Below are 27,415 nucleotides of genomic sequence, written 5' to 3'. Positions count from 1 at the left end.
TTGTGAGGTGCCTATTACCTGGTTGAGGTCCTCACATTCACACTCCAGCTGAGCTACCAGAGCCTCCATGAATCCCCTCATAGAACACAGCAGTGCCTTGTTTGTGCCATCACCAAATGTCAGGTTGGTCAGAGCCATACAGCCGTAGCGCCTCATCGTGATGTTATATTGCTCCACCTCTGTGTAGTGTATTCTGTGATCGACCTCTAACAATTCTGCTATTGCCTGTACACCACCTATTGAAACAAAAATCAAACTACAGAGGGTGGGTTTACATATGTCTTAGAATCGATACAAAATCACTTACGGTAGCTCACTACACTAAAGCTTGTACTCTGTATGGCATCAAATCACAAGATGGCGATTTAAATGTTTTGTGAAATTATTTGTATTCATCGATTCGTTTGTCTATCATCATAGCTCAATGGTTAAAGCATTGGGCTGGTGAACCACAGATCTCGAGTTCAAATCCTGCAGAGTCTTTTGTTCATATGTGCTGAAACAATTTTTTTGAAAATCGAGTTTATATCCAAATTTGCATATTTTTTGCCTTTTTTGGCATATATACTTATTGTATATCATCATATCTTTCATTATTAAATCAATTCGTACTGATTTGAGAAAATATTTCTGGGTGTAGTGAGTCACCTTAATTGGAACTTCAATAAAAAAAAATATCTGACAAAGACAGAAACAATTCCCAACACTCGCACTGCAAAATACACCTGTCAATACATTCAGAAATGAAGTAGAAATCAAAGAAATTATAAACATCCAAATAATCCATTCATTGATCTGACAGTATTCTAGCCTTCTCCAGTATCTGAGAGTACTAATAGTTCTAAGATGGCAGTGTTAAATATCATATTTGGTCACCCATGAAAGAATGATCTTGACCTTTGACCTTATGAAATAATAAGCATCTTCCTCTCCCCATGGGGATCATATGTAGCCTTATTAGTACTCTGTTTCTATCACAAGGTTCTGATGGATAAAGTGATAGACAGATAGCACCACACTATATAAAAACTTGTCTATGAAGTTTGATTATCCTAGCCTTGTTATTACTGTTTTCTCTTGTTTTGTGCCTACAAAATTATCCATGCAAGTTTAACCTTGAAAAACAATAGGCTTTTTCACTCTTGATCCATGTACAGTAAAACTCGAATATAGCAAACACGGATATAGCGAAATTACGGCTATAGCGAAGTGAAAACGATTTCCCCGGCAAATTCTTTATATATTCTATATAAAAATCTGCGTCTATAACGAACACGGATATAGCGAATTTACGGATATAACGAAGTAAATTCCTATTCCCCTTGAATTAAAAATGAACATAAAAATCACCTTTTATAACGAATTTATTTTTTTCATTTTAAACTCTTTGTGATTTTTAACAATCATTTTCCATGGACATAAAGGATCCACACTTATTACAAAATTTATGTTTGTATTTTTTCAAAAAAGGTTGTTAACGCAAAACAATACTTACACATACGTTTAGGAAATATATTGTCGGTATTGTTTACTATTCTCGTTAATTAAATTTGAAGTTTGAATGCATTTATTTTATTGTACACTCCTTTATTTGTGTAAAGCAACAAGTAAATGTCAATTGCAATAGACTGTACATGTATGTATTGCGCAAACTTTTGTTGACATTTCTCTCTCGACATGTTCTTGCATGACTTAATAATCCATCAAGATAAATTATCATGTATAAATCAACTTGTATATTTCTTGTATAAAAATATTTCTTCTCGAAAATATATAGGCTTAATTTCTTTTAAAGACAGTACAAACGCAAGTATATCGATTGCTGCTTTCTTAGAGAACTGATACATGTAGAACAAATCAGTTTTATAACGAATTCGTTATATTTTAATTATGTATTCGCTATAAACGTATTGCGAATTATGCTTATAGCGAATTTTTATAGAGGGTCCCCAGAAATTCGCTATATCAGAGTTTTACTGTACCAAGTTTCATGATCCTAGTCTTATAAGCACTGTTTTTATTTAACCCTCAAGGAGTGAACAGGATACAGATGCACTGCTCCATACCATGACCTGACCAGGATGAGGATATATAAAACATATAATCAGACATATCGGGTGACTTTATGTCCAGACTAACCCAGACTACAGATGGCGTGTCTGTGTTCCTCATCAAAAGACAGCTTCATCAGAGCAGCCACAGCGGGGCCAGGCTGATGGTCCATGTCTCTGTCATCTGTAATACAAATGATTTTGTTTACGGTTATGATGAAGCCCTAAAATACATATAGGCTATTTGATACTGTACAGGGATCAAATAAATCATGATATACTTGTATTAAAAAAATTATAACTACACAATTCATAACAGCCAGCTCGAGGTTCTGTGGCAATTCTTTTATTCCGTGAACATGACTGTACACTTCTCACATTATTGTCACTCAATTCTATGCCACTTTCATTATATTGCAACATTTTGTCAAGAATGTTTTTCCTACTATATAAATCTTTAACAACATTTTCCCTACTATATAAATCTGCAACAAAAAAATAAATCATATTTCATTGTCAAGATATTAAAGATAAAGGATTAGGCACAAGTTAAAAAAAAAACACCTTTAAAACAATGGAAATTTCAAATGATGCATTTCTGTACAAAAAATCTGTCAATTTCTGTGATTAGTGTGGTGAACTGGTTGCTTCAAACTTGAGTGTCCATGACTAATAACATGATAGACAGAGATGAAATCATAACTAAGTGTACTAATGTGACAATCTAAGCTTCCACTACTGTTCCCAACCTGACAGCTCTGGACCATCCTCCTGCATGTCTCTCAGCTGGTCACAATGTGCCCGGATTTGCTCCAAAAACCTCAGCACGCGTGCCTCCCTCCGGCCTCGCTTATCGTCGGGATGGGAGTGTACGATGTTGTGCAGAGCTGCTGCCGCTCGTTCACGTGCTGCCTTACTGCCTCGTGTATTACCCAGCAACCCCGAGTCTTTATCACTTCCGTGTAACAGCTGTATAAGTAGGGGCAGGCAACCTTTAAAAAAGAATCCAAGAAAGTAAGATATCTTATAGAAATGCGGGATTTATCAAGGTTTTTTTTTTTTTACAACCAGTAAAGGGCACCTTTGACAAAAAGTTGTAAAAAACTCTGAAAAATCCCTTACATAAGATTGGATATGAATTTTATAACAAGAGACCCATGGGCCACAATGCTCACCTGAGTCACCTTGACCCTTAATTAAAGACTTTCCCTAAATATTGGCATGTAAAACTTTGATCCCTATTGTGGCCTCAACCTACCCCCCGGGGCCATGACTTTTACAAACTTGAATCTGCACTATGTCTGGTAGGGGTGAAACGATTCACCGAAATATCGATACTGTTCAATATAAATGCTCCATTCCATGTTTGATTCATTGCCTTGATTTTTGGTTCGATATGTTTATTACAAACGGGTTCAGTAAAATACACAAGGCTTGGCCTTTACTTATTATCTAAAATACCTGCATGACAGACAAAATAGAGTCCATTAACGTTCAGATTGTTGTTCGCCTTGAGTCTGATGAAAACAAGAGGTACTGTGAGCAATGCTCACTAAGAATACCCCCCGCTTACCCCAATCTCCCAAAGGGTGTTGGTAATAGGTATAAACTACCTCTTTTCTGAGTGTAAAAAACAAATGGCATGACAAACCGAACCATATTGCTACTTCGATGTCCAGTGCGCGTGACCTTTGACCTTTTGACCCCAAAATCCATAGGGAACATCTTCATCCCATGGGTAGTCCATATGTATGATATGGTGACGGTAGGTGGAAAGGATAATGCTTTAGAGTCCGGAAACCATTGCGTCTACAGACGGACGGACGGACAACCCGATTCTAGTATACCCCCCCACAACTTGTTGCGGGGGGTATAATAATAATGAACTTTATTGGTTTAAACTACAGAGTACAAATCCAACAGGCATCTTACCATTTGGAAACATTTTTGCTTTTAAAATTATGATGTGAATCTGGGTAATTAAATTTTTCTTTAATGTTATTGGTTTCTTCTGTAAACTGTATCGTATTGAAAATATTGAATCGCTGCATAAGTATTCCAATATGTATCTTGTTGTGAAGGGGGCATATCATTTCAGCCCTAATGTCCGGAAGCTTATATGCAAATGTAAACTTCTTTGGCTCAATGGTTCTTGAGAAGATTTTAAAAGATTTTCTCTATTTAAGTATGTAAAACTTTGATCCCCTATTGTGGCCCCATCCTACCCCCGGGGTCCATGATTTTTAAAAAAAACTTGAATCTGCACTATCTCGGGAAGCTTTCATGTAAATGTGAAGTTTTCTGGCCCAGCGGTTCTTGAGATTTAAAAAAAAAAATTCCCTATATGTTCCCTTGTAAATCTTTGATCCCTTATAATGGCCCAGTGGTTCTTGAGAAGAACATTTTTAAAGATTTTCCCTATAGATTTGTATGTAAAACTTTGATCTCCTATTGTGGACCCAACTTACCCCCAGGGGTCATGGTTTTAACAAATCTGAATCTGCAGCACTATTTCATGAAGCTGTCATGTAAATTTCAGCTCTTCTGGCCCAGTGGTTCTTGAGAAGATTTTTAAATGACCCCTACCCTATTTTTGCATTTTTGTGATTATCTCTCCTTTGAAGGGAGCATGGCCTTTCATTTGAATAAACTTGAAAGCCCTTCACCCAAGGATGCTTTTTGCCAAGTTTGGTTGAAATTGGCCTTGTGGTTCTGGAGAGAAGTAAAAAATGTTAAAAGTTTACAGACAGACGGACAGACAATGGGTGATCAGAGAAGCTCACTTGACGTGGGCAAATATTTCCCTGTACACAGTATCAGCGCTGATTGTAGGCAAATGTTACATTGCTGTGAAAGTTGCTGTAGGCTAACCTGACAGTCAATATTACACTGCTAATGTTGTTGTAGACTATCCTGTCAATATTACATTGTTGTAGACTTACCTGTCAATATTACATTGCTGTGAAAGTTGCTGTAGATTAACCTGACTGTCTCATTGCTATACAGCTGTAGACTTACCTGACTGTCTCATTGCTATACAGCTGTCCTGTGAACTAGACATGGCCAGCAGTGTTCTTGACATATCGTCTTTGTCGTGTGTACCCAACATTGACAACAGCGAGTACACCATCTCCACCTAGTCAACATAAACAGCACACATAATGAAATCACTCTTTGTGGGGTCAAATTTCATGGTTTCTGAAACAAGTGGCCCACAGGCCAGATTGCTCACCTGAACATTTCCCCCAATGCTAAAGCTCCCATCCTTGCCCCAGAGATCATGGTGTAAATTAATTTGAATCTTAACTACAAGATTAAACTTGCTTAAAAGTCCTTCTTTCTGGAGAACATAAGAATTTTCCTATATAGTCCTTTATAAAACTTCAAACCTCTCTTGATTCAGATGACCTTACAAGCTTATTTCCAATGGTGCCCTTATATAAATATTAAAAATTCCTCTCTATGCCCCATCTTTGATAGAGTGGCTGGTTTAGACTCTAACTCTGAATTAAAACTAAACCCTACACATGATAGAGTGGCAGGACTCTTAACTCTGAATTAAAACTAAACTCTACACATGATAGAGTGGCAGGACTCTTAACTCTGAATTAAAACTAAACCCTACACATGATAGAGTGGCAGGACTCTTAACTCTGAATTAAAACTAAACTCTACACATGATAGAGTGGCAGGACTCTTAACTCTGAATTAAAACTAAACTCTACACATGATAGAGTGGCAGGACTCTTAACTCTGAATTAAAACTAACCTCTACACATGATAGAGTGGCAGGACTCTTAACTCTGAATTAAAACTAAACTCTACACATGATAGAGTGGCAGGACTCTTAACTCTGAATTAAAACTAAACTCTACACATGATAGAGTGGCCGGACTCTTAACTCTGAACTAACACTAAACTCTACACATGATAGAGTGGCAGGACTCTTAACTCTGAATTAAAACTAAACTCTACACATGATAGAGTGGCAGGTGTAGACGAACCTTGGTGCCAAGCTGTTGTGGAGTCTGTCCTGCAAGACCGCCATCTTGGGAATGTCCCTGGGACAGTGCCATGGACATCAGTGGCTGACCATGTTGCCGTGGTGATGCCAGTGACGGTTGAGAAGTGTTGGTATTGCTGGAGTTGAAGCTCATAATGCTGCCTATCTCCTGAGTACCAGACCCAAGACTGGAGCCTTCCCTGAGCCCATCTACAAAACAATGTCCAATTATAGACACAGTCTACACAGTCAGTTCACAGACATGTACAAATACAGTCTAATCATACACACAGCCTAGTCAGTCCTATGTAATGTGTACAAAATCTAATCATACACAGCCTAGTTAGTCCTATGTAATGTTTAGCAAATGACTCAAGCCTAACTAAATTATGCAATTTCATATTTACTATTACCATGTTTTTGCCTTTGATACTTTATCAATCAAAATGATAGCCTTTCCTTCATGAATGTGAACGTACAAATATACCATGACTATATTAACGGCTGGGAATTCTGACAGAAATGAAAGTAAAATGTAAACATCAAAAAAAAAAAAAATTTGTGGGAAAAATACATGGGGACATGAACTGCAATGCTTCATTCCTGCATACTTTTCATGAAGCACATTAGTGCTACCATGTTTTTGCCTTCGACGTTTATGTCCGCATGCATTTTTCAAAAATAAAATTTATTTCTTAAACGCACAACCACATGATACACATTTTGCACAATTTGCAGGTTGCTACAGCAAAAATTGTTGGAGAAGTGGCAATGTAATTCAAAAGTTCATGGATAACAGACAATTACCATCACAGAAACTCGATGTGTCTATGACCATTTACGCTTAATTAATTCTCATTAAAGTAAGCTTTAAAGTATTTTTGTTAGTTGAACTTTTCACATATTGTAATCATAACGGTTATAATTTATAGAAGTTAAAAATAATTATAATCAGCACCTTGCCCGAAAATACTTTAATATTGAGGAATCATTTCCATTGGCTATCTATATGACCTTCACCTCAAAATATTTTTGTTAAGTCGGTCATATATTATTTGTGAAATAAAGAAAAAATTAGAGCTAAAAACTCTAGCTTATTGAAAAAAAGTTAAATCTATTAAATTAAAAAAATTATCTAAATATACTTTCACAAATTAAAAAAAAATAGAGCATCTAAAATTAAGTACGCAATTACTGTGCATTTATCTATTTATTAGTCTATCAAAGCACCAATCACCATCTTCACGCTGTTTTAACATTTACGCAGAACTTAGAGTGGAAGAGAAACACTGATTTCTTCAAAATGAACAAAACAGAAATCTAGGTCCTGGGTTTATGTAAATGAAAATAAACCCTGACACAACACATTAATTGGATTTTTAAAATTATTTCTCTAACTCTCTTAAACTCTTGTTTTATTTTCAACATTTTGATATCAAAAGTTGCTTGGCTAGCTTCAGTGTGATTACTTTCTGATTTCATGAATAAATTGTCAGAACTCAACCCGATAATTTCTTCTGTTTGTCACCTCGCATGTGAGAATTTAGGGCTGCAGAGTTAGAATCCCCATTTTTATCATCTTGTCACATTAATATTGCACACACAGTGCTTTACTCTTAACACTCTTAAAAATGCTTTTACCAACTAAAAAAAATACCAATTACCAAGCTTTGTTGTAAAGACAGCGATCATTTATTCTTACCAAACGTTCTATGGCCAAATGTGCTTTCTTGTTAACAAAATACTAAGTCACAGATTTACAAAAATAGAGTATATTCAAACATCTGTAAGACAATTTCATATGCAACAACTCGTACAAAAATATCAGCAATGCATGAAAGGAGAAACATAACATGATTCTTTTTTCTTTCTTTCTCTTTTAATTTAAGCAAAATTCAAGTACCATTAAAATAATTCAAGCACTTAAACTGCAAATTTAAGCATTGCTATGTACTTTTCCATGTTTTTGTGCTGTTTATACACTTTCATACAAACCATGAAGTTACAATTTTAAATAGATTTTTATGAGATTGTAAAGGAAAATATCCATCTATTTCAAGTGCATTATTATACACACTTTTTATAATCATTCACTTTCTTAATACATGTATAACATAGACAATTCAGGACATCTTATTTTGCACATATGGTGTAGTCATATTTCTTTGACATAGACTTGGTCTACCAGTTCCCAAACTTTATGGAGAAGGCTTATATACAGGCAATGCCTGTTGTCTAATCCATTTATGTTCATACATAATGATATATTGTTTGAATCAAATTAAATTCCTAAACTGGTTTAAGGAATTTCCTCCAGTGGTCTTCACCTTTGACCTTAAAAATTAATATCTCAACATGATCCCCACTCCCCAGTGCTATTGCTTATTGATATTCCTCTCAGTGACATTGATCTTCAACTCTGAAAATCAGCAGGGTTCAACAATCAATTCACCACAGCAAATAAGTACACAAAGTTTGGTTACCCCCTACACACCACCCAGCACTATGCTCACACAAGGTACTTCACACATTTAATCACATACCAAACATACACACACAGCATTACTATCTTGTTGTGAAGTGATAATTATACATACACTTTGTACACATGCAAGTGTTCCAGAGAATACTAAACCCTTCTCCATCACAGGGGAGTTCATAACTAGAAATTGTGCATCGTTTGTTTACATGAAGTTAACCTAATTTGATTTCACCACCAATTAATTTTTTTCTGATAGCCTTCTTTGTTGGCTGGCTCTGTATATAGAGCTGCTGTTTTGTGTAGAAAATATCTCAGAAACATATGAACTGAATGAGGTGGTTGCAAAGAATGTTGAAGCCTGAAACATGATCATGAAATGGGAGAGTTTTCTCCTGATATACAAAACATTCATACATATTGGCATCTCTGACATGGTCTGCACAAAAATATTGACAAATTGATTTCTTAACTGATGCATTCTCATTGAAGCAGTCTCTATCTGTTTTTGTATTTGAGTTCTGTAGCTTAGTATCAATTTTCTTCCATTATTTCACTGTGTCAATCAATGAAGTCCAACAACACATTCATTGATTGGCACAGATAAAGCTGCAAATTAAAAAGCAGTAGAATCTCTACTCAAGGTCGTGGAAAGTTGAATATCAGGAATACAAGACTTACCATCACAGAAACATATCCACAAGAGAAATCATCAGTTTAAGAATTTTATAACACAAAGGATGTAAACCTAACACAAACAACATGATCTAACCACAGAAAGTAAAACACTGTGTTCTACAGCCACCTGTGAATTCTTCCTCAGAAAACCCATCAGTGGATAGTTCACATCAAAGCTCCCTGTATCTCAACAAAATAGGCACTAGCTTCTGTCCTCGACCCACATCATTCTGGTAGATTTCCAAACGCATGTTTTAACTTTTTGTGTTAATTTAGCTCTGCATCTGACTATCAAGAAATTATAAAACATGTGGCTGATACCGTGTGTACATATTTTTGTTTTTCTGGCTTTTTCATTACACTCTTTGTGTATACATGTGTGTGTGTGTGTGTGTGTGCATCCCGTGCATGAACAGGGTTTCTAAAACTTCATATAGCAAATACAAAAGATTAACAAAATGCCCCCAGAAATATCCAATTTAATCTTTGAAACAGTGTGTAAACTTGAGTTCACTAAAATAATTTGAAATGCCACATAAAATGTCTTAGTTTCTTGCTTGTTTGATGACACAGAATGTCTTGTGCGTTTGTTTGATTGTGTTTCTATATATTATCATTGATGACACAGAATGTCCTGTGCGTTTGTTTGATTGTGTTTCTATATATTCTCATTGATGACATAGAATGTCTTGTGTGTTTGTTTGATTGTGTTTCTATATATTCTCATTGATGACACAGAATGTCCTGTGTGTTTGTTTGATTGTGTTTCTATATATTCTCATTGATGACACAGAATGTCTTATGTGTTTCTTCGATTGTGTTTCTATACAATCTCAACTACTCAAACCCCCATTTCCACTGTATATCACACAAAACCTCTAAAAACATGCATTCCTAAATGAAACAGCAGCACAAAACCAAAAGAGGACCCAGGGCAACAATGCTCACCAGAATCATTTTGCTTTTTATTGGAGTCCAAACTGCAGTTCACAAAGCCTTACAAGGTTGTTTATAGGTCTATTGTAGTGATGAAAGTGTGTGGGAAATTGAATGATGCACATTAGCACATCATGAACATTTCTCTGAACCAAAACCAAACGGAGAACACTGTATATTGTCAACAGGTTAAGGAAATATTACCATTGGTTGATTAGAAAGGGTAAATAAATCTCCTTTGACATCTTTAAATTGATAGATGTTGTACAATTAAACAATTGGTAATTGAAAGAAAAACATTGAAGACAATGAAATACAGATATCTTCTTTAAAATCATTGAACAGTGAAAACTGGGAAGACCCAGATATATGATTTGCTTATAAATCTTTATTTCAAGTTTTACGGATTTTTTTTTTATCAGAGGAGCAAAGTTTTATAAAAGAAACAAATTAAGGGATACGTAAGAAAAACATCATAAAAACAACCACAGTTTGTCAAATTAATGTGCAATAAAATTAAAATATATAAAAGATACAACACAGGTGCAAAAAAGGTTCAAAATAACACCACACCACAATAAATGTGTAATCGAGATATATGAACCGCACCACAATAAGTGTGTAATCAAGATATATGAACCGCACCACAATAAGTGTGTAATAGAGATATATGAACCGCACCACAATAAGTGTGTAATAGAGATATATGAACCGCACCACAATAAGTGTGTAATAGAGATATATGAACCGCACCACAATAAGTGTGTAATAGAGATATATGAACCGCACCACAATAAATGTGTAATAGAGATATATGAACCGCACCACAATAAGTGTGTAATAGAGATATATGAACCGCACCACAATAAGTGTGTAATAGAGATATATGGACCGCACCACAATAAGTGTGTAATAGAGATATATGAACCGCACCACAATAAGTGTGTAATAGAGATATCTGAACCGCACCAAAATAAGTGTGTAATAGAGATATCTGAACCGCACCACAATAAGTGTGTAATAAAGATATCTGAACCGCACCACAATAAGTGTGTAATAAAGATATATGAACCGCACCAAAATAAGTGTGTAATAAAGATATATGAACCGCACCACAATAAGTGTGTAATAAAGGTGTATGTACCGCACCACAATAAGTGTGTAATAAAGATATATGAACCGCACCACAATAAGTGTGTAATAAAGATATATGAACCGCACCACAATAAGTGTGTAATAAAGATATATGAACCGCACCACAATAAGTGTAAGTAAAGATATATGAACCGCACCACAATAAGTGTGTAATAGAGATATATGAACCGCACCACAATAAGTGTGTAATAGAGATATATGGACCGCACCACAATAAGTGTGTAATAGAGATATATGAACCGCACCACAATAAATGTGTAATAGAGATATATGAACCGCACCACAATAAGTGTGTAATAAAGATATCTGAACCGCACCACAATAAGTGTGTAATAAAGATATCTGAACCGCACCACAATAAGTGTGTAATAAAGATATATGAACCGCACCAAAATAAGTGTGTAATAAAGATATATGAACCGCACCACAATAAGTGTGTAATAAAGGTGTATGTACCGCACCACAATAAGTGTGTAATAAAGATATATGAACCGCACCACAATAAGTGTGTAATAAAGATATATGAACCGCACCACAATAAGTGTGTAATAAAGATATATGAACCGCACCACAATAAGTGTAAGTAAAGATATATGAACCGCACCACAATAAGTGTTAAACATTTAAATAACTCTAGTTACTTATTAGAATTAACTAACTATAAATGACTCCACAACTGGTGATGGTGACACAAACATCTCAGGTTTGTTATCTTGGTAAATCCCAATTCCTTAATGACAACCCGGACTTTTATTAATGGGGACCTTGATTTGAGATTGACCAATAAAATAAAGAGTTGCAGTTTACCTTTTTTGTTGGCGCTGAGTGGCCATGCCCCATGATACAAGGAGGCAATGTGAGGACTAGGACTGTCATCCAGGTGATTAACGCCTCCCACCTCTTTATCCACACTGACCTAATGTAAAGATAAAACAGCAAAATCTTAATAACCCCACCCACCTCTTTATCCACACTGACCTAATGTAAAGATAAAACAGCAAAATCTTAATAACCCCACCCACCTCTTTATCCACACTGACCTAATGTAAAGATAAAACAGCAAAATCTTAATAACCCCACCCACCTCATTATCCACACTGACCTAATGTAAAGATAAAACAGTAAAAACTTAAGCACAGAATTTTATAAAACTTTTGGAACGTCATCACACAGTTGTGAAAAAGCAGTATTTTCTCCAAATTTGTGAAATTTTTTACATAATATATTGAGCAGCAGCAACAATATCTCACAACTAAATACTCAAGTTTTGACAAATTCAATATGGTATACTTGTATCTCACAGCTTTTTTACATCATAAATTTTTGAGGTGTTCAATAATTCCTCTTACAAGATTTTGGAAGAATCTGAATTATGTAGTTTAACATTTACTACTATATAGAATATGTAGACAGGTATCGGTTATATCACAATACCTGAAGTTTCCTTGCTTTCTGTAGGTCCAGTATCTCGGTTTCTATGGTGCTGATTCGAGTCAATCGAACTTCCTGTCTCTGCGAGATCTGTTCTGCAGTTCCAAGGTTCTGCAGAAACAGTTCCTGAATTTGTTTTCCATCATGCTCTATCTTGCGTCGCATTAGCTCTCTCTCTTTGGGATACTGTAATCAAATATATGGAGTTAAACCTCACCATCTTATTACAGAATATGCCCACTTTTTTCCCTTCTAAGGTCAGACAGGACAGTGGCATGAAAATATGTCAATGAATTTCTCTAAGACTTGGTGAAATCTAAGCATGTTCAAATCATGTAGGGGTTCCTGCCAATGTACAAAGTTGTAATCCCCTGAAAATCAGTGAAAAATGATTAACAATATATCATGGTCTCGGCTTATAAACGTTCCCTGGAATTAACTTCCGTCTGAATTTAACAGACTATAGCAAACGGATACCTTTTTTATACCTTAGGATTTCATAATTTAGACAAAAAAATGGTCAATTCTACACGAAAACTTACTAGTAAAACTATGGTCTCACTGTTGCTACTAACACATGTATCTAATTTTTACGGGGGGGGGGGGGGGGGGGGACGACGACGACGACGACATGGGGCATGACTACGTGCATTATACGTGATGACAAAATGAATTTAAGAACTTAACAAATTTTACTTGCCCGGATGCATTATTTACTTGTCTAACACAAAACGAAGTTATGAAAACTTTTAATTTTTGTTAGACATGCATAAACTATTCATGAATAATATAGAATTATAAAGATTTGCTTAATCATGAAAATGAATATACATGTACTTCTTATATAAAATGGCACTGTCTGTGAGTTTTGTTTCAATTGCATTCATATTTTTCACAAAACTATATAGATCAATAGACATTTTGTGTGTGTGTGGGGGGGGGGGGGGGGGGGGGGGGATATTTGTGCTGAACTTATCATATACATTTTCTCATTTGAATTCCTCATGTATTTGAATAAACATAATAGATGATATATTTTGATGAATATCTAGTTGAAACCATCTCTTTAAACATTGAATAAATATGAGTACAGTGGAACCCCGTTATTACGTTTTCCATTTTGTCACGATAAAATAACGTAATAAACGTTCCCAGTTAAATCCATTAAAAATATCATTTGGAAATTGTATATCGTCCGTTGGTACTCCGTGAAGGGGTGTGTGAATATATCTTTACTGTTTCTTTGTTTAAAAGACTATGATACTTTGTTTTATTTACATCTTATCTTTAATGTCCGTAATTCTTCATGTTCTTATCCCTTTTCTTTATTTCGGTGTAGGATACATAAGGATGTTTTGATAAACGTTGCTTTTTCTGCATTCGTTTGGACCGCCATTTTGTTCAACTTTAAAACAATGCATTCATCTAAAATTCTCTCAATAACTCGTTCCGGTTCGTATTCAACATTCGTATTAAAAAATAACAAAACATCGTTTTTATTAAGTTCTCTAATTACACAATACACAACACAATAAAAAAAAATCCCACCCAAAAAACAACAAAACTATAGACACAAAACGCACACGATACCCAACACTTGCACACTTCTCACCAACGATAAACATGCACGGAGAACAATTTAAGCGCAATCCACATAAAAAAAAATATATAATGATGCACGAAGATTTCATTTATAATGCTAAATGATGGCACTAAAATCACGTGCGCATCAAGGGATTTTAAAATATTCACTGAGGTAAATGCCGTGCACAAATCGGCCGATAGATTGGTGTATGTATGGACGAGATTTACGAACACCCAAGCTGCATGTCCAAACAACGAACAATTTTTTTAATTGAACACCTTTAGTCACCTATGTCCAAGCAGTTACCCAAGCGGTTGTAACATTGCTACGATAAATTTTGTCTTTCTTGTTTGGTACCAAAGCTGTCCGTAAATAGAGTTTTAATAGCGAAGGTAATCACACTATGCTGAACACGCAGGTGGTTGAGAAATTATTTCTTTGATTATCAAAATATGAAAAATGAAGTAAATTTCATAGAGTACAATTTCTAAATAAACATTATTTAATTGTTTATCACTGGCTTCTATACGGGGTATTCACCTGTATTGATGTCGCTAGATCTATCGAAGCGTGATCAGTCAAGCGTCTCTAATCCCCAAACAGACCAGGAAATTTACGTGGTGACTGCCTCAGGCAGTCAAGGTGTGAATGGCTTATTATTTTGAGAATCACTATTGAATAATTAGGGGTTTATTACGTTTTTGTCGGAATATTTACAACGTAATACCGAGTCCCGGCATTTTAGGACAACGTAATAACAAGGTCTATTTTATATAGGTTTGTTAAGAAATGGTTTTGTGCTTTGAAATTCCAACGTAATATGCGGACTAACGTAATAAAGGGGGAACGTAATAACAGGGTTCCACTGTATTATGAGATTGGGTGTGGTATGTGCGTATCTCCAGTTCAAAATGATGAAGGCTGGTTTTAGTTGATTTCACCAGAAAAATCAACTACAATAGCAATATTTCATAATACGAAGTTATGAAACTGTTGTTACCTATGGAAGTATTACACCCCTACAATTGTCTCTTCGGGTGAAGTTAAGTGTTTCAGGTAGTAGTACACTCGATGTTTATGATTTTTAAAAAAAGAGCAGGTTTAACAGGGTTCGAAATTAACTTTTTCATGCACTAGTTCGTACGGACTAGTCACTATTGATGTTCACTAGTCCGCAAAGCATTTCACTAGTCCGTCCAGTATATCAAAAAATGATCTTCATTTTAATCAAACTAAACACATCACAGTTGCAAACAATTCGATTTCTGACACCTACAGAAGAAAAAGAGACCACCATATTTTATTTCGTATTCAAGATCTTCAAAAGCATACAATATTAACCTCCGAGTTAATCCTTTGATAAACGTCCATAAGTGCATTCGAGATCGACGTTCCTGTTGTTTTGGTGTTCAGACCTTAGAGTCACAGGAGTTCGAAATTTTATCAAGAAAGTCAATAAAATTCACTCGATTGACCAAGTCATGAGCTATAGTGTTATGAACTACTGTGTTAGAGTCGCGAATGACGAGAACATGTGCATACAAACGTGCATGTTCTCAGACCACACTACTTGCAATTCTTGCACCTAGAACACGTTCTTGTGATGTGTACTCGGCGTTCGGAATCGGCAGGAATTTGACAATGTGTGCACGTTCGAAGAACGGCGGTCTCAAACGCACTCCATGTGTTTGGAAGATCAGACTGTCATAGTCAGGCAAACACCTGACCATGCAGGTAATCAACCATAAGTTCAAACATCTAAGAGACTCAGACAAATCTTGCTAAAATCTTTACCAATTCAAAATTGATTTCCGGATTTTCACTAGTCCGTACGGACTAGTGCTATAGAGAGTTCACTAGTCCGACATGTTTTCTACTAGTCTCGGACTTACGGACATGAGTTAATTTCGAACCCTGTTTAAACTTTAACGATTGAGTTATAACTAAATGCTGATAGTTTTTCTTCTTCAAATTTATAACACCATTCGATAATAGCAACAACAAAAAAGAAAAATGGAAGAAAATTGTCCGATTAGACAAGTGTTAATGAATACAAAATGAACTGGACACAGACAATCAAACAAACATAAATGTTGAGTTCTGGTGACATTGAACTTTTGCACTATTACTACTACAACTGCCTTTTACCATCATATATACATAAACGGTACCTTCAATGTTTAGCAGTGTATAAGAATGCCAAAGAACTAAACAAATCAAATGCATTCTGAATATTTCATGAAAGATAAAGGAAAAATGACAGAGATATTAACTTTGATGTTTGGTTGTACTTTACGTCACGTCAATAATTTTTCACTTATATCGATACACCACCAACTTTAGGTTAAATAAAACAAATTTAGACCTATGTTTAACGCTCAGGGCCGTAGCAATAAGGGTTCATTAACATGCCAACACCTGCCGCGACACGGGATCTCCAGTTTTAGGGTCATGTCTGAAAGACTCGTGATTCTCACTTCTAAATGCTGAGCGTTTCGTGATGGAGCAATCACTACCTATGTTAACGTATTAGGTTTGATGAGGCCATGGCATGAGCATGGTACCACGTTTGATGTCTGTCAAGCAAAGGGTTCTCAAGATATTGAGCGGACATTATATTCCTATGTCCAGAGTAGATTGGCCCTTGACCTTTGACCTGAAAAAAAATAGGGATCCTCTTCTACTCATAACTAACCCACATATGAAATATCATTATCATCAAGTGAATGGTTCTCAAGATATTGAGCGGACAACACATGGTCTACAGACCGACCGACCGACTGACCGGTGCAAAACAATATGCCCCCTCTTTTTCAAAGGGGGGCATAAAAATCCTTAGGGTAGCCTTTACTTGTTCAGTATTTCTTGAAGTTAATTTTTAGCAACCAATCTTATTTTCACTATTTCTTAATGTGATACATTTTTGGAGTGCAACACAAGTTATTTCCCCTTGAATACAAGGGGTACACAACACATTGCAGTCCCAATTCACTGCGTCATTATAAAAAATAGGTATAAAATATAATATTTCTGACTGAAAAATGATATGACCGTTCAATAAATTTAGTTATTGATTACATTCAAGTGTCCTCTTGTTTGATTTTTTCGCAGGCAATGTATGGTCATGTAACAAACTGTGTAAATATTAATAAGATCAGGATTAAGATGTCTTTAGTATTTCAGCAATTCTTCATTATTGATATTCATCAATATTTTCAATGTCAGACCAAAACACAAAACTCAATAAATATGCCAGAAATTACATGTACAACCAATGCATGTACATTATTAACTTATCATTTCACACTGTGAACAAAAACATGTGAATCAGGTGTCACGGAATGGTACAAATTAATCATACTGAATCCGTACTTCTAATGTGTCAATCAGGTGTCACTGAACGGTACAAATTAATCATACTGAATCCGTACTTCTAATGTGTCAATCAGGTGTCACTGAACGGTACAAATTAATCATACTGAATCCGTACTTCTAATGTGTCGATCAGGTGTCACTGAACGGTACAAATTAATCATACTGAATCCGTACTTCTAATGTGTCGATCAGGTGTCACTGAACGGTACAAATTAATCATACTGAGTCCGTACTTCTAATGTGTCGATCAGGTGTCACTGAACGGTACAAATTAATCATACTGAATCCGTACTTCTAATGTGTCGATCAGGTGTCACTGAACGGTACAAATTAATCATACTGAATCCGTACTTCTAATGTGTCGATCAGGTGTCACTGAACGGTACAAATTAATCATACTGAATCCGTACTTCTAATGTGTCGATCAGGTGTCACTGAACGGTACAAATTAATCATACTGAATCCGTACTTCTAATGTGTCGATCAGGTGTCACTGAACGGTACAAATTAATCATACTGAATCCGTACTTCTAATGTGTCAATCAGGTGTCACTGAACGGTACAAATTAATCATACTGAATCCGTACTTCTAATGTGTCAATCAGGTGTCACTGAACGGTACAAATTAATCATACTGAATCCGTACTTGTAATGTACTTATGCAATCTTTCTGTTGTAATCTTGTTTTCTCATGTGTGATTCAATCTCTTAAAAATTATATATTGTGCAAATGAACTTACTCAAATGTACACAAAATAATCAAGCACATAGCAATGGTGGGGTGGGGGTGCCCCCTTTTTTTAATTATTACATGTAAAGCTGGATATACATTTACTCACAAAGTTTAATCTATGGACTGGTATATTAGACAAAGTTTGATATTCAGGACTAATTGTTCACAACAGTTCACAGTCATTGTCTGTCATTGTTAACCACTACATACCCCCTCTGTAACAGTTCACATTGTTAACCACTACATATCCCTTCTGTAACAGTTCACATTGTTAACCACTACATACCCCCTCTGTAACAGTTCACATTGTTAACCACTACATATCCCTTCTGTAACAGTTCACATTGTTAACCACTACATATCCCTTCTGTAACAGTTCACATTGTTAACCACTACATATCCCTTCTGTAACAGTTCACAGTCATTGTTACAGTACCCGTAACGTTATTCTTGACATGATAAACGATAGAACATGATACACGCACGATACGATAGGATACACGCACAATACGATAGGATACACGATAAACCTGATAAACGCAAAACCTGATAAATGATCTTCACGATAGACCTGATAGACGCAAAACACGAAACGATCTTCACGATAAACGGAAAACCTGATAGAAATGTTGTAAATTTAGAAGCAATTTAGACAGAACGAAATTTTGATACCTACAACATAATTACATTATGTTGATAATAATACTGAAGGATTTCAATATTCATTATACACCTAAAACGTATAATTTCTTTAATACACGGTCGTACTTATAAAAAATATATTTTTAATTCAATTTGTTACGCCATCACAGCTACATGAAAAATCAGAAAACTAAATTATATACGGTTTTTAATTCATCATTTGATATCTATATGAATTTTCCCAGCCAATGATTCTAAAATTATATTGTCACCTAATGTTTGATATATAAACAAGCATTCTGAGAGTATTGCATGGCAATACATAGTCCCCTACCAGTTGCAAAAATCACTGTATCACAACAATATTCAAAGTTCATTATGTAGGTTACGGTAAAAGGAAAAATTGGGGAACCTGGATAGGAATGATTGGAAATCAACTACTATTCGAGTAGAGACTAGACCAAGAAAAAAGACAAATTTATAATTAGGTTTAAGTCTTTAACCAAGTCAATAACTGTGACATGTAGATAATCATGAATAATTTATCTATTGTAGTATTACTATGCTAGAAGTTTTAATAAGTGTAGTATTCTTAATTCTTATCTAGAGAGATAAGAAACTTGGATGTAAACTAACAATTCATGCTATTTTTCTACTTCCAAGGGCCATAACTTAATGGAAATTCAAACTTGATCTGTAACTTGTTACGGCAAAGCAATTTACCAAATATCAAATGAATATCTGCAAGCACAACCAAAAAAGTACGGAAAACTGATAATTCATGCTATTTTTCTAAGTCCAAGGGCCATAACTAAGTGAAAAATCAATGGACCGAGACGAAATTCGAACTTGATCTGTAACTTGTTATGGCAAAGCCACATACCAAATATAAAATAAATATCTGCAAGAACAGAGAAAAAAAGTGCAGAAAACTGGACTGATGGACAGACGGACGGATCGCAAACCTAAAGTCCCCTCGACTTTATCATTAGGGGACTAATTACAAAGGGAATTAACTAAATGTAATATAATGTAGTGATATCATGCTTCAGTAGCTCTCTTATTCTAAATGTTAATTATCTTGAATGTGAGAAAAAAAACCAAGTAATATTTTATGTGTAGCGCGGAGGGGTTATTTTGCATCAAGCTCTAAGTTCACCAGTCATTCAACAATTACAATTATTTTCATCATGACCGTTTTAAAAACAATCCACTGCACTACACCAAATCTTCATACGTTAGATATTTCTACACTATGAGTGATAATTGATAGTCATAAGTAATTGGAACATATGTATTTGAATTGATATCTTAATCACAAAAAATAAATAAACTATGGAAAAAAACCCAAATCCCCGCTTTTTTTAAATTCACAATTTTAAACACTTAAAAATTTTTGGGTTTAGTATGTAAAAAAAATTCATATAATCATCAAAACCGGCATCAATTTTCAGTATCTACCCGTACGACTATTGGTACATGTACAAGTAAAAAAAACAACGACTCGTGTCCAGTTGAGAAGACTTTTGGGAGATGCAACACCATTGCACCCTTTTAAACCTTAATCTTCTAGATGTGTGAAATACAATGTCCCTGAGAATGTTTGCAGTCAAAACACGGGTGATACACAGACACGCACACGTTCAGTAGTGGGTATATAAATAGAACACAGGTGGGGAAAAAAATCGGAAGAAAAAGAGCCTTTATTAAAATATATGTAATAAACAATGTAATTTACTGATTTTTCCTTTCAAATCAGAACTTCCTATTTCTCTGTTAGTGTTAATTACAAATAATTGTTTCTAGACAAACTTCAGATGAAGGAACTTTCAGATTTACTGTCCCCGGTTTGCTCGGCAAACAATTGCCTACTTTTCATACTACTTAGAATGAAATTGTGATAAATTTTCACCCTCTCTGGACAGAAAAATAGCTCTTCTTCTGCCTTAAAATCGACAGCTTTATGTTCTCTTTCAAATATACTTTAATAAAGGCTCTTTTTCTTTTCTTGATTCCTAAAAATAGCTTAAACGAATAAAGCTTTCGAAAAGTATCATACTTTTTCATTTGATTTAATATACAATCCCAATAGTTTCCGAAGCTACACGATAAATGATTTTCACGATAAACGGAAAACTTCATACATGCAAAACACGATAGACCTGATAAACGCAAAACACGATAGAAAACGGAAAACCTGATAAACGCAAAACACGATAAGATAGGATACACGCACGATATGATAGGATACACGCACGGTACGATAGGATACACGCACGATAGAACACGATAGGAATGTCAAGAATAACATTGCGGGTACTTAACCATAACATACCCCCTCTGTAACAGTTCACAGTCATTGTTAACCATAACATACCCCCTCTGTAACAGTTCACATTGTTAACCACTACATACCCCCTCAGGGATCTTCTCCAACTGCTGTCTAACATTGTCCAGTTGTGAGATGTACCATTTCCTCTGCCTATCCTCTTCCTCTATATATGTCAATATGGCTGACCTAAAGAGAGTATTACCTTTCAATATATCTTGTTTGAGTAGCTTGTTACACTTTATAGTCTATTCCATACATGTCCAATATTTCAAGCAAACATTTTATCCTGCCCTAATGGGACTGACACCCCACCCACCTTACAGAGCTTAACCATATTGGAGCATATTTGATATGTTGCATAGCTGAATACCAGAAAGACATGAGTTTCAACATAATTCAGGTTTCACCTGATTGCAAGTTAAAGGTTAATTTTAAATTACTTTGACCTTGATTTTCATCCATATTCTTGACAAAAAATTGAGAATATACAAATCTGAATAACATTGAATAGCTCTTTGGTCACCAGTTTGAGACTATACTGAACTAGGTGAAACAGACTGTTTAAGTAATGGATGAATGAAAAGACAGACATAGTTAAACCAATACACATCAAAAAGTTGTTTATGGAGGGGAAACTGACAGAATGTACAAAAATATTGTAAAACAATAACTACAAATGGCATTGTTTCAAAATTGAAGGAATCAGTCTTTAAAAAATTGTCTGGTGCACAGACTACACAGTATACAACATTTCCCCAAAATTTGGTGTGAAGTAAACAGTCTCAGAGAATATTTTTGGGCAAAATGCATGTACAGACAGACACAGTGAAACCAGTATTCCCCCAAAACTATGTTTGCAAGGATATAAACATTACAAGTTGGGGGGTAGGGTGGGGGGGGTGGGGGGTGGGGGGGGGGGGGGTGGTTCCAGGTGGAGAGAGTGGGACATGACAGGGCACACTACCGTACCTTTCATTATACAGTTCCTGTAGCTTGTTGAGGACCTCTGCTGTATCTGTCTGTTTGTTTGTCTGATGGCCATTCTGCTGAATGATTGTACCCGGGATGTTAAAGGACTTGTGCGGGCCAATGTCGTTAGGTGAGATGTCTTCTTCTGGAATATAAAGCAGTTTTATAGGTATCAGGCATCATGTGTCTTAAAAAATGCTCCTAAAATAATTCACTTCAATTACAGAGCTGTAGATCATACAATACTGGTTCCTATCTTTACATGCTACAAGACAGAGCTGTAGATCATACAATACTGGTTCCTATATCTACATGCTACAAGACAGAGCTGTAGATCATACAATACTGGTTCTAAATGCTACAAGACAGAGCTGAAGATCATACAATACTGGTTCTACATGCTACAGAGCTGTAGATCATACAATACTGGTTCTACATGCTACAAGACAGAGCTGTAGATCATACAATACTGGTTCTACATGCTACAAGACAGAGCTGTAGATCATACAGTATTAGTTCCTATATCTACATGCTACAGAGCTGTAGATCATACAATACTGGTTCCTATCTCTACATGCTACAAGACAGAGCTGTAGATCATACAATACTGGTTCCTATATCTACATGCTACAAGACATTCATTGCAGCAGACTATAATCAATACAGGAGTAGACATGTTAGGTGTTAGGATGGAGATGCTGGACAGTGATGTTTTTTCTGGGCCTGGTATCTGTTGTCTGATACTGGATATGCCCCTCCACTTCACGTGTTTATCATTAACAGCTCCAGCAGACAGCTTACATTACCACAGAACACAGGGTAATCACTGTCTAATGACTACTACCAGCTGGGACCCATAGCTCACAAAACGACCCCAAATGAACTTCAGAATTACTCAAATTATAGTGCTGTTTAAAACTTCTGCAGTTATGAAAATTTCAAACATACAAAGCATGATGATTTCACTCATCATCCTACACACATATTGCAACACTGATTACATAAAACATGACAAAGTGAATAGCATCAGTAGACGATTTGGTCCTATTGGAATACATGAGCCAAGACAATGAACACTGAATAATATGTTAGAGAATTCCTAACATGCTCAGAACATGCTTATGACACATAAGAATGAGCTAGAAAATTCAATTAGGAGTAGCTCTGAATTTCCTTCTTAATTCTAACTGATTATCATCCCATCCTGTCTTTGATAAAGACCAAGCCTCTCTCTCTACCTTCATCGCTATCATCTTCTGCGTCCTCCTCATTAACATCATCATTAAGATCCTCGCCCTCATCACTTGTCTGGCTGGAGGAGTCATGACTAGATGAGGAGTCCTCTCCAATCACTAAGTCCCCCTCCTCTAAATCCTCGGGACTCAAATATAAATGATCCTCAGACATATCACTGACTCTCCTCCGCGTTCACTACAGCTGTGAGCTTTTTACCTGCCATCCCCCCATTGATTTATAGATAGGAAATCCTGTACAACACATTCACCAGCATTCACAAAAAGCAAATGAATAGCATTGGAATTCCTCCCATTCTGTATAGCAAGCTGCAGACATCTCAAAACACAACAGCAAGGATTGGAATATCCGATTCTCTCCACTGCCTCTCTTGGTTACAAAGGTATTGACGGATAATTAAGTGATAATCAAAGACAACACAACCTCTGTAACAAGTGGAGTCAGACTTCCAATAATCGGTGATCCACAGAATTAGTCCACATACTCTCTCACACACACAGCACCATCAATGTGAGGCTGAACACTGAGTCATGTATTGATCCGGTGTAGCTCAGTGTACACACTAACTCAATCCCACACACTACAGTACCAGACATTTCACAATAACTAAAGGTACAGTCATTCCTTCTGTTAGTAAACACTGATCCTTACTGCCTATTACATCACAGAAGTCAAACTCTCAACTTGTACCTAGTATTCAATCATACCCAAAATAGCTCAAATCAAAATTTAATTTAAAATTTCAGGTTTTAATACAGTCAAGATCTAGAGTTTTCTCCTACTGGGCATACATGATTAATTTCCTCTGCGATTGTGAAAACATGAAGACGCATTGTTACCCTGACTAAGTTTGATGGCCATATGATGATAGATTTTACTCTGCACATTTGGATCATTATTCAATATTGTGCATCCCCTTGGGTCTTCATTCCAATCATTAATCATTCATTTTGATAAATCATTGCTCTTTGACACTAGCATCCTCATAAAACTCAAAATTTCAAAACTAAAAACTATAACTAAATATAATTTATTTCATAGAGAAGATCTTGTCCAATAGGTTTATAAAGACCCAATTGGTGTAGGTTTACCTGGTTTATTCAGCATGTGTGCTTAGGGTCTGAAGGGACACTAATCTTTATATACAGTTATTGCATGTGTATAAAGATTAGCATCATTTACTGAAATATATACACAGGAAAATCAGGGGGAGTTCCGATTAGATGACAGACACCAGAATATTTGTAGAATTAGATAATCAAATGCACATAGAAATCGCAATCTCATCAATTACACTGTGAAATGAATACCTATTGATTTTCAATTCATTGAAGACCACACTCTTGTTGATTCCCCCCCCCCCCCCCCCCCCCCCCCCCCCGAAAATAAGTATTGATAACAAAATATTCAGGACTGATATGTCTAATACAATCCAACGACATTTCCATTAGTATGCAAATTAATATTCATATTTTTTCTTCTGACATTGCTGGATGTTTGATTTAAATTGGTAATATCTAAAATGTTTCACTCAATGCATATGCAGGACATTTCATTCAATGCATATGCAGGGAGCATTGAATGAAATCATTTTTAAGGTCCTTTTCGATTCCCTGTGTGCTGCACTGGAGTAATCAGAAGAATATGCTCTATATGTTGGTACAACCAGGCAACTCCTAAACAATTCCATTTTGTGTAGGTTTAAAACTTATGAAATATTGAAAGAATCATATACAGAATATCCCAGAAATCTTCCCACTGTTACTACAGGGCACTGCGTGGTTCAAGTGTTTTTTAATCTTGAGATTACATATTTTCACATCATTACCGATATCTACAAATTCCCAACACTAACTCTAATTGTTTTTTAAATCTAATAATTATGGAATTGCAGTGGAATTCTTGTTAGCACACAACAATGAATAACTGTCAATTTTAGGAGATAAATGTAGTTACTTTCCTAAATCTATTCCTTCATAAATCTTTGCATGCCTACTGAGGACCCAGACCTAGGCCTGGATGCCATATATTGATATTGCATGAGAGTTAAACTCCTCGGCCTTGGAATAAGCAATTTTACCCCCCTTCCCCGCCCCTCACCTTCTACAATCTGGTCCCGACTCTCCCCGCCTCCTCCCTGCTGGAACACATGTATCCCATCTTCTCCATCGTAGATCACGTCAATATCCGAGTCCCCATCTAGCCCCTCAAACACGTCAACAGTGGCAGCAGACTCAGGGTGGCTGCTGGACTCGTTTAGTTCTTGTCGGAGGTGAGAATTCTCTGCTCTCAGACACTCCACTTGTTTTAACAACTCATCATATGATGACATAGTGGTAAATTCATCATTTCAAGTCCCTAAAATCAAAAGAATTAGAAACCCTGAATACTGCTGTCTCTCTAGAAGTTTCAGGTTCTGCACATTGCAAACTTTCTACAAACTGTAATCATGAACCTATAAATAACATGCATGTCAGATTTTAAAAAAACTACATCCAAATGTTGTTCAAACCACATTCTTTACAACTTGACGAGGTATTGCAAAGTAGTGAAAACCCTTTTAGAATGACAGCTAGACTATTTAAAATGCTGGATTGAAGACAAAAAGCTAAAGCATTTTAAAATACATCTATTTCAACAGCTATTACAAAGTAGGGCCTAAATTTAACAATATCTTAATCTAGTAATAGACATCATGATAATCTGTCATAAATTTCATGATAGTCATGCAATTTCATTTTCCCCCTGTGCAAATCATAATCTAAATGTACAAAATATGAATATATCATGTACATGCTAATAGTATATCAGCCCTTCTACAAATTTAGGTTTGGGACTTGTTAGGGCAGTCAGTGCGACAGAAGCCTATGGATCTAACAATTTAATGGAGCTTCTCCTCATCTTGACGATACAAACAGTTTGTTGATCTAGATGTCCCCGAGTAATAGAGATTTTTAAAGACTGCATGAGGTTTTCACTTTTAAAAGGGACAGGGGTCACAAATGCAGTCATTTCCTCCCCGTACCAAAATAATGCTAAAAGTTTAGTAAAAATTGGCCAGTAGCATTTGAGAGTCAAAAATTTTCAAATGCTTAAACATACATGGGACGACATAAAATAATTTGCTAACATACGAAGGACGACATAAAATAAATATTAACTTACAAGGGACAACATAAAATGAATGGTTTTGATGCAAGAGAGACAACTTTTGCATTTACCTAACAGTTGTACAGATGTTTACATATAGTTCGGGAAGCTTGGAATAGTTTCTTGGTTGTTGTTTTTTTTTAATTGTATCTGAACATGAAATAATAGAATTTGCCAAAAACTAACTGAACAAAAGTAAGCGAGATAAATGGATGGAAATTCTGTATGACTATTAGTAAAAAATCACGAAAAATATTCAACATTTTACTGAAAGAGAACTGAATTTGTTCTTGGCAACATTTTTACTCTCTGACATAACAGCAAATAATATGAGCCAGGCACTCAGTGGATATATTGAGAGTATTCTGAGATCCTTTCAATAGAATGGTTACAAATAACTCATAGTAGAATCCCATCTATTTTTCGTGCAAGACAGGTGTTCAAGCAGCAGATTTAAAAACACAGGGTCTCGGAAACAGAAAATTGGCACCTAACGACTTAAAGCCTCTAGAATGAGGTAATATTAAATTTAACAGCTTGTACAACTTAGAAATAAACAGTTCTTGGAAAGTCTTGGTTAAATGTTGGGAAAATTATCCAATATAAGTAGTACAAATGTTTGATGTTTGACAAGAGTTATTT

The 27,415-nt window shown here is 35.6% G+C and overlaps 1 protein-coding gene across 3 annotated transcripts in view; it reads right to left on the bottom strand.

The window, feature by feature from the left end:
* Positions 1–27,415, bottom strand: part of LOC125660989 (adenomatous polyposis coli protein-like) — a 64,784-nt gene that overhangs the window by 10,816 nt on the left and 26,553 nt on the right. Inside the window, exons 2-11 of one of the 3 annotated variants that reach the window (XM_048892810.2) lie at positions 25,724–25,981; positions 22,370–22,514; positions 21,484–21,586; positions 12,737–12,919; positions 12,110–12,218; positions 6,056–6,264; positions 5,070–5,187; positions 2,801–3,043; positions 2,140–2,235; positions 19–236 (exon numbers count right to left, since the gene is read on the bottom strand). In XM_048892810.2, coding sequence (XP_048748767.2) covers positions 19–236; positions 2,140–2,235; positions 2,801–3,043; positions 5,070–5,187; positions 6,056–6,264; positions 12,110–12,218; positions 12,737–12,919; positions 21,484–21,586; positions 22,370–22,514; positions 25,724–25,955 — 1,656 coding nt within the window. In that variant the 5' untranslated portion in view covers positions 25,956–25,981. The other 2 variants (XM_048892811.2, XM_056147032.1) reach the window with 2 other exon arrangements.

The sequence above is a fragment of the Ostrea edulis genome, chromosome 8 (assembly GCF_947568905.1).
Source record: "Ostrea edulis chromosome 8, xbOstEdul1.1, whole genome shotgun sequence".
Taxonomy (NCBI): domain Eukaryota; kingdom Metazoa; phylum Mollusca; class Bivalvia; order Ostreida; family Ostreidae; genus Ostrea; species Ostrea edulis.
This window is presented reverse-complemented; position numbering and strand designations above follow the sequence as displayed.